Source organism: Asparagus officinalis, chromosome 8 (genome assembly GCF_001876935.1).
Source record: "Asparagus officinalis chromosome 8, Aspof.V1, whole genome shotgun sequence".
NCBI classification, from domain to species: Eukaryota; Viridiplantae; Streptophyta; class Magnoliopsida; order Asparagales; family Asparagaceae; genus Asparagus; species Asparagus officinalis.
In genome coordinates, this window is record NC_033801.1 from 70,914,926 (window position 1) to 70,923,789 (window position 8,864).

At 33.3% G+C, this 8,864-nt stretch overlaps 1 protein-coding gene across 1 annotated transcript in view; it reads left to right on the plus strand.

Annotated features, from left to right (window-relative positions):
• Window positions 1–8,864, plus strand: part of LOC109851548 (uncharacterized ATP-dependent helicase YprA) — a 30,217-nt gene that overhangs the window by 11,583 nt on the left and 9,770 nt on the right. The window contains exons 14-19 of the mRNA XM_020421739.1: window positions 638–745; window positions 883–958; window positions 3,359–3,495; window positions 3,574–3,733; window positions 4,231–4,410; window positions 4,513–4,629. Coding sequence (XP_020277328.1) covers window positions 638–745; window positions 883–958; window positions 3,359–3,495; window positions 3,574–3,733; window positions 4,231–4,410; window positions 4,513–4,629 — 778 coding nt within the window. The remainder of the gene's footprint in view (window positions 1–637; window positions 746–882; window positions 959–3,358; window positions 3,496–3,573; window positions 3,734–4,230; window positions 4,411–4,512; window positions 4,630–8,864) is intronic.

The window sequence follows — 8,864 nt, forward strand, 5'->3', positions numbered from 1 at the left end:
TTTGCCCCCCCCCCCCCCCCCTCCCCACCCAAAAAAAGAACTTCTTAGAAGGTCACCATATCCTGAAATTGTTCCCTTTGAATCACACTTACGTATGTAGTTCTTTTGCTACCAATTTCACCCTCAAAATGAAATTTTCCATTCATAGAAATTACTATTACCAATAGTTATTTCTGTAGACTTCCTCATACGGGACAATGCTTGTGAACATAAGGTTAATCAATAGCAAGTAAAGACTCGTAAGCATGCCATCCGGAGGGGAGAAATTTTTGGATACATGGCTTTCTAGGAAGTTCTCCATTCACTAACGTGAATTATTATCAAAGCCTTATACCAGTAGGAAGTGTGATGAATTAAGTACTACATGGAACTAAATGCTGTTGCCTGCACTAGGTAATTTCTTCTGAAACTATATTTAAGATCTAAAATAAATAATTAACCCTAAAATCTAGTCTAATTTTTAATTGTTATACAGATGCAATGGGTACTGAGAGAACCTATGCACATTTTTACAAACTTTTGCAATGATATGTGGTTCAATCTTTGGATAATATGAACTATATAGGTGTAGAGTTAACACTTTCTTATTGTTATATTGTGAAGCCAAAACCTGTCTAACTGTTCATCTTGTTTGTAGCCCTATTTTAGAAGTTTCTCACCTCTTTGCTGAGGTGATTAGACATGGCCTTCGGTGCATTGCATTTTGTAAGACGCGGAAACTCTGTGAGCTAGTTATGTCTTATACGTATGTTTCCTCTGGCCTCTGAAAGTATTGTTTTCTTTGCAAGTTTCTATTTGATTAATTTGATTTAATTATATCTTTTAATTTTCTGAATGTGTTATTGAAATTTCTGAATATTCATTGGTTATAATATTTCTTAGGCGTGAACTTCTCCAAGAATCCAGTCTGCATCTCGTAGATTCTATATGTGTTTATCGTGGTGGCTACACTTCAGAGGTTGTCCTGTCTTTATCTGCTCTTAGAAAATGAACATAAGGGTTTGCTCTGAGCTGCATGAGTATAGATGCAATTGTATGTCTAGCTAGTTTATATTAGCTAATATCAGTTAAATCCATCATAATTTAAACAGTAAACATAACTGTATGTTACTATTTATTGTTTCAACTTTTTATTTTTCAAACCCTTTTGAGATCAAAGTTAAGCCGTGGAGAGCACATTAGATAATGGGAGAAAGGGTGATGTTGGGCTGGCAATCTTGACCTGACCAGGCTGGTCGATCCGAACCCCACCTGTAATTACCAGGTGCCAGTTGGACATAATTTGATATGGATCACAGCCGTGACAGCTCATTTAATCCGACTAATAAATAGGCCATGTTAGGATTAAAGTAATCTAGGCAGTTAGCCTGATTTGATCTGATTTGATAAAAAAAACTATTTTTGGAAAAAACTAAGACAAATGTGACATAATTTGATGTGGATCACAGCCGGGACAGCTCATTTAATCTGACTAATAAATAGGTCATGTTAGGATTAAAGTACTCTATCCAGTTAGTCCGATTTGATCTATTTTGAGAAAAAAACTCTTTTCAGAAAAATAACTAACTCGTATTATAAATACATAATAAAATAAAGTTACTATTTAATCACAAACACAATTGTTTTGTGGTAATTGAAATGTTAGACAAATGTGCTAAACTTTGCAGGTGGCATGGGTTCAATTCCCTCACTTGTTTTAAGAGACCTCATATAGTTACCTGATATATTGGTAATCAGGTAAAATGGATTGTATATGCGTAAGTTGAATATTGACATGTCAAATGTGGGTCTACGTTCTTGGCTTGATAAACTAATGGGTGAAGTATTTGACATACACAAGTTAACCTGAAGTGATTCCAACCTCTACCCGTTACTAGACCCATTGCCACATTCAGGTATTACCTTACATGTTCCTGCCTCCCTTTTACTTAACTGGGTATAATTTATGTACTACAGATATAACTCCGATTATTCCCATCCATCCAAATGAAAAAAGAGAAAAGAATTGTTAAGCCCTTTCGAAATTTTATCAAATTTTCTTATAGAAGTATTTTATCTGCTCTCACTATATGTTATCCTTTTCCTTAGCTCTGCTAATACTTGCTTAAGTTTCAATATAAAACATAATTGAACATAAAGACAGATCTCCATTTGCTTCTTCCGATAAATATATTAAAACAGGTAGATGGTTAGCATGTATCAGTCAGAAATATATATACATTTTTCCAGTCTGTTTTTCAAATTATCATGAACGTATTTCATCTAGAAGACAGTATTATAATGTGTACATTTTATTTGCATTTTTGAGACTAGACCTTTTTTAAAATGTCCGTTTTCAAAGTTTCTGTAATACAAGTACTTGATGTTCCTTCTTCTTTCTTGGTTGTTGTATCAGGTCTTGTTAACTAGAATCTGTGCGCATTTATTTAGCTTTTATTTCTAGTTTGAACTCCTAGTCCTATGAGGGATTTAGGTGAATAATATATAGACACCAAATGGGGCGCTTAAGGATTCATGCTTTTTTTAATTGATCAACTTGGTTTAGATATTTGATGTCTGAGATTGACATAAAATGGGATGTAATCTAGGTGGTAAATGGCAATTGGCAAATAATAAGTACGATGCTGACTTAAAACTAAAATAATTACCCTCAAGTAAACAGAAAGGAGTATCCTTGAATAGCTGTCCCAAAGTTTCTGTCACCGAATATTGTTACACGTATAATGGTTATCAATCATTTTGAAAGCATCCTTGTGGACTGTTAACATTGATTGACTTTGTTGGCTTTTTAATGGATAAACTATCAGATCCTAGTTTATGAGTGTATTGCCTTTACTGACTCCATGTCCTGATAAATTGGTTGATCTTGACTGTCTCTGGATCATTGTGTTTTGTCGGCTTCTGACCGAGTTTAAGTTTAAGATTTGAATCATGAGTGCAGTCAGGTTGTTTAGAGAAAAAACAAGATTATGAAGTAATATGGATCAGAGAGTTATCAGTGGATAAAACCTTTCTTTTGGTGCTCTAGTGGATATCAATCTTCATTGCAAAATAAAAATTGCAAGCAAATCTATCTTAAAGAGTTCCAGTTCGAATTAAAGAGTTTTTTAAACTTAGACGATCAAAATCAATGAGTAAATATTCCACATTTAAAGTTCAATAAGAAATCTATTTGCAGAATTTTTCTAGAAGTTATTTTCTGTTTACAAAAAGTAATTTGGCGTCTTTTTTTTGTAATTCACTTATGCTTTGTGGTTATGCTGAATTGTTTTATTGTTTAGGAGATTGATGATGTCATTTCTTTTATCTTGTCTCCTTACCTGGTCTATGTTTTTCCATTTCATGATTTTTGGAGCAGGATAGGAGGAGTATAGAGAGTCGTTTTTTTGGGGGAACGCTTTTGGGTGTTGCTGCTACAAATGCACTTGAACTTGGCATTGATGTTGGACATATTGATGCGACATTGCATCTTGGTTTTCCTGGTAGTGTTGCAAGGTATGAAACTCAATCTTTCGCCATAGTGTTTTCATTTTCTTATTTTTCTTGCTAGATCATTCTTCTTTCTGTGCCTAGCCTTTGGCAACAAGCTGGTAGATCTGGAAGAAGATCAAAACCGTCATTGGCTATTTATGTTGCATTTGATGGGCCCTTGGATCAGTATTTCATGAAACATCCACATAAGCTCTTCATGAGACCGATTGAACATTGCCAAGTTGATGGTCAAAACCAGAAGGTTTAGTAGCCATGGGTATTTTGTTTCATACATTAGTAAATGACTTACTGTGTTCTTGTATAGACTATAAAATCAGTTTGGGTTGAGTTTTGACTTGTTAAACCATGTTTTCTTATTACTGTTACTTTTATCTTTTGTTCTTACTGTTACTTTTATATTCTGTTAATTTCCCTGATATCCTTTAGGTACTTTTTAATGAATAACTATTTTCTGGACAGATGCAATCCGTCTTGTTTATCTGTTTGTATAAATGGGAAACACAAGAAAGGGACACTAAACACAGTTATAAAACGGAAACATTTGTGGACTCGTTATAAAATCATGATACAAAATAGTGGTTGTGATACCAAAGTATTTGTAGAATATGCCCAAGCATGTGATATAGTTATACATGCAGATATACAAACATTATGAGTAACTGTAAAAGGTATTCATGTGCAGATGAAGCTCAGGTTTCTACCTGGAAATTTAACTTTATAACTCTGTGCTGTCTGTAGGTTCTAGAACAACATATTGCCTGTGCTGCTGTGGAACTTCCATTGTGTACACAATATGATGAGAAGTATTTTGGTGCTGTCCTGCAAAGTGCAATTACGGACCTCAAGAGTAAAGGATACTTAAGTTCTGATCAGAATGAAACTTCCTCCATCAAAATGTGGAATTATATTGGACCCGAGGTAATTTATGTCCAACTGGGAAATTTTGTCCTGCCATTTAAGAGTCTTGCGAATATAAGGTGATCATTTGTTCTCACTTAATGATGTCTGCTCATTTTCTAGAATAAGCCTTCGATGGCTGTTAGTTTACGAGCAATAGAAACTGAGAAATTCAAAGTGATAGACCTGTTAAGTAAAGAGGTCTTAGAAGAAATTGAGGAAAGCAAGGCCTTCTTTCAGGTAATATTTACTTGTGCAATAAAACTAATTGCTTTCACTGATGCTCTGCATTTAACTAATAGATTTCGTACTTAGATTTCTAACACTGAGTTTGAATTCCCTCTTCTCTTTGCTTCCTAGTTGACCTGATGTTTACTGCATATTTGCATTTAATTTGTTGGTTTGAGCTATCTACTCCTATTTTGGTCAAAGTCTTAGCTAAATTTTGAGATTTAAAGATGTCATTGTTGCTACAGATAAAAGCATGCAACAGTTCTTAACCAGCTAATCGTGACCCTTGCACAGGCTCATAACTTCACATGAAACAGAATGTTGAAACATGGAGATTTCCATAATTCTGTTAGCTTTCAGATTTCTTCCTCATCGGCACCAAACCCCAACCAACCTACAATTATGCAAACGCCCAAACGCACTAATCACAATAAAATATCCCACTACCACACGCACCCTTTCATACCACAAGAAAACTACTAGGTATATCGGTACTTGTTGAATGCTATTAAAGAATCTTTTTAACTTTGTTCTTTGTCATTATCATCCATATATGAATCATTTAAGTGGACGTAGCAAGGATACAACAATGACAAGGAAAAGCCTTCTCCTAAGTTAGCTACGTGAATCTTATTCTTCCATTCAATTTTATCAAGAGTTGTCTCTTTCACTAAGTTAATCATTGTCATATACTTCTTAAATGCTTCTAACCAAATTCTCTTTGGAGTCCTTTGTGTTATTAACTATAATTTTGACACATCCTCCAAAAGGGTGCATTTAGTCGCTTCATTTCATGTTGCCAAACTATGTCAATTGATTCTCTCATTTTATCCTCAAAAGAGTAGGCCAGTAACTTCCTATGAATGCACGAATTTATTATCCTAGCTTATAGTGTATATCCACGCGTCCATCATAGCGAGCTTATAGTGTATGTCCACGCGTCCATCGTTGCATTCTCGTTACTGCCACACTCCTTTTTGCACATTTTGTTGCTTAATTACCTACATTTTGATGCATAAAGCATTGTTGGTCTTATGGTAATCCCCTAGGATTTTCCTTTCAATTTCATAGATATTCTGTGATCGCATAGGACTCCAGAAGCATTTCTCCACTTTTATTGTTCTGATTTAATTCTATGAACTACATCGTCCTCATTTTCATCATTGTTATCAATGTGTAATCCTAATCCTCCAAAGTGATTACTCTTTGGTATTTTTGGGCTGCTAATATACACTGTCTGCTTTTTCTGTGTTTATTTTCTATTCTAAATATTTTAGATTCAAGAGTTTCTCTTCATTTTCTACTTTAAATCTATCTCTTCGAGCTTTCTTGGCTAATACTATATCATAAACTAATCAACAAATAGCATAGTATTGGTCATCACTCGCCTTGAATATGTCTAGTAAGTTCTAACTAATGGAAAATAGATTAGGGGCCTTAAAGGCGATCCTTGGTCAAATTTGTGGTAATAGGATGTTTTTTTGTTCTCTCTTCTGATTGTCCTAATTTTAGTAGTTGCTCTATCATACGTTTCTCTAATAAAATCAATATACATGTTTGATACTTGTTTTTCTAAGATCCACTGTGTTATCTGCATAAGATAGGAATATCTTCCTATCCTACAACTTTCAACTTTTATTTCTTTATAACATACGTAACTGTACTAGTCCTATTTTTTCGATAATATTTATAGTTCCTACCGTGTAATGTTGTTAGATTCTATCATATGTTCTCTTATTTGATTATTTGATTATCATTAAACAATTCATAGATAATGACTCATCTACCTAAAATATTTGAGGGACAACCTAGCAAATCACCATTGTCTACTTATCATTACATTGACATCTATATGACACACCATTGTCTACTTATCATTGCATTGGCATCTATATGATGCGTCGTGGTGCGAATGACCCAACAAAAATGGGACCAACCCAACAAGAGTTCTTTAGGTTTCATATTCATAAAGATCTTACTAGGCTTTATATTAGTTGTCAATTACCTAACATTACCTTTTTTTCTTTATCCTGGCTTGAGACAAATACAACAACAGCGACAAAGCCTCTATCCTAAGTGTTTAGGGTCGGCTACATAAATCCCTTTACTTCCATTCCATTCTATTATTGGTTATCTCCTCTATTAAGCTAACCATAACTACATCGTTCTTAATTACTTCCAACCAAGTCCTTCTAGGTCTACCTCTAGATCTCTTTGCTCCATTAACTATAATATTATTACCGCTCCTAACCGGTGCACTAAGAGTTCTACGTTGTACATAGTCATACCACCTTAATCCATTCTCTTATTTTATCTTATATATAAACAACCTTTAAGTTATTACAGGTGCACTCATTTCTTATCCTATATTTTAGTGTATACCTACAAGATCATCTCAACATTCTCTTTTCTGCTATACCTATTTTTGGCGTATATTTTTTAATTGCCCAAACATTCTGATCCATAAAGTATTGTTAGTCTTATAATTGTCATATAAAATTTCCCTTACGTCTAACATGTATTTTACGATCACACGAGTCTCGAAGCACTCCTCCACTTTAACCATCCTGATTTGATTTGATTGACAATATCATTCTTAATTTCACCATCATGCCGAATGATTAATCCTAAATAGCGAAATTGATTGTTTTTAGATATTTCTTGGCTATCAATATATACTATAAGCTCTTTTCTCTTTCTAGTTTTACTAAAAATGCATTTTATATAATCTGTTATTGTTCTACTATTTCGAAAACTTTTAGTTTCAAGTGTTTGTCTTCACTTTTTTACTTTAGAAATTACATCTGTTTTGGTCTCGTCAACTAATATGATATCATCAGCAAATAACATACAATATGATACTTTATCTTGAATATGTCTAGTAAGCTGGTCCATAAATAAAGCAAAAAGATAAAGAGTTTAAGACTGACCCTTGACATAAACCTATAGTTATAGGAAGACTTAAACTCGTTCATTAGCTCTTACTTTAGTTGTTACTCTATCGTACATATCTTTAATCACATCAATATATATATACTAGATACGTGTTTCTTTTCTAAAACCCACCACATTACCTTTTTAGGCTCTCTATCATAAGCTTTTTCTTGGTCAGTGAAAATCATATATAGATCCTTTCTTTTTTCTCTATGTTTCTCCATCAACCGTTTCAAAATATGTATAGGTTCTATAGTTGACCTCGGGCATAAAACCGAATTGGTTTTCAGATACACTTGTCTCTTTTCTTAGTGTTTGCTCAATTACCCTATCCCAAAGTTTCATTATATGACTCATGAATTCAATACCACAATAGTTTGAACAACTTTGTATATCTCATTTATTCTTATCTCATTTATTCTTATATATCAGTATCAACGTCCTAATCCTCCACTCATCGAGCATTCTTTTTGTCTCAGTAATCTTATTAAATAATTTGGTCAACCATCCTAATCCTATATCTCCAAGACATTTTCAAACTTCAATAGGGATATTGTTCAGTTCTAAGGCTCTTTTATTTTTTATTTTCTTTAGAGCATCTTTGACTTCACTGATCCTAATTTTCTGACAATATCATAGTTTTTATCATTTACTAGATGATCAAATTTTCTATGTTGTTCACCTATTTACTTATCATTAAATAGTTTATGAAAATAGCTCCACCTCTTTTTTATTTCCTCATCGGTTAGTAGAACTCTTTTATTTTCACTCTTAATACACCTAATATTACCAAAGTCCCTACTTTTCCTTTCTTTCATCTTAGCAAGATGATATATATCTTTTTCTCCCTCCTTAGATTTTAATTTCTTATAGAAATTTTCATAAGTCTTGTATTTAGTCTCACTAACCGAAAATAGCTCCACCTCTTTTTTATTTCCTCATCGGTTAGTAGAACTCTTTTATTTTCACTCTTAATACACCTAATATTACCAAAGTCCCTACTTTTCCTTTCTTTCATCTTAGCAAGATGATATATATCTTTTTCTCCCTCCTTAGATTTTAATTTCTTATAGAAATTTTCATAAGTCTTGTATTTAGTCTCACTAACCGAAAATAGCTCCACCTCTTTTTTATTTCCTCATCGGTTAGTAGAACTCTTTTATTTTCACTCTTAATACACCTAATATTACCAAAGTCCCTACTTTTCCTTTCTTTCATCTTAGCAAGATGATATATATCTTTTTCTCCCTCCTTAGATTTTAATTTCTTATAGAAATTTTCATAAGTCTTGTATTTAGTCTCACTAACCG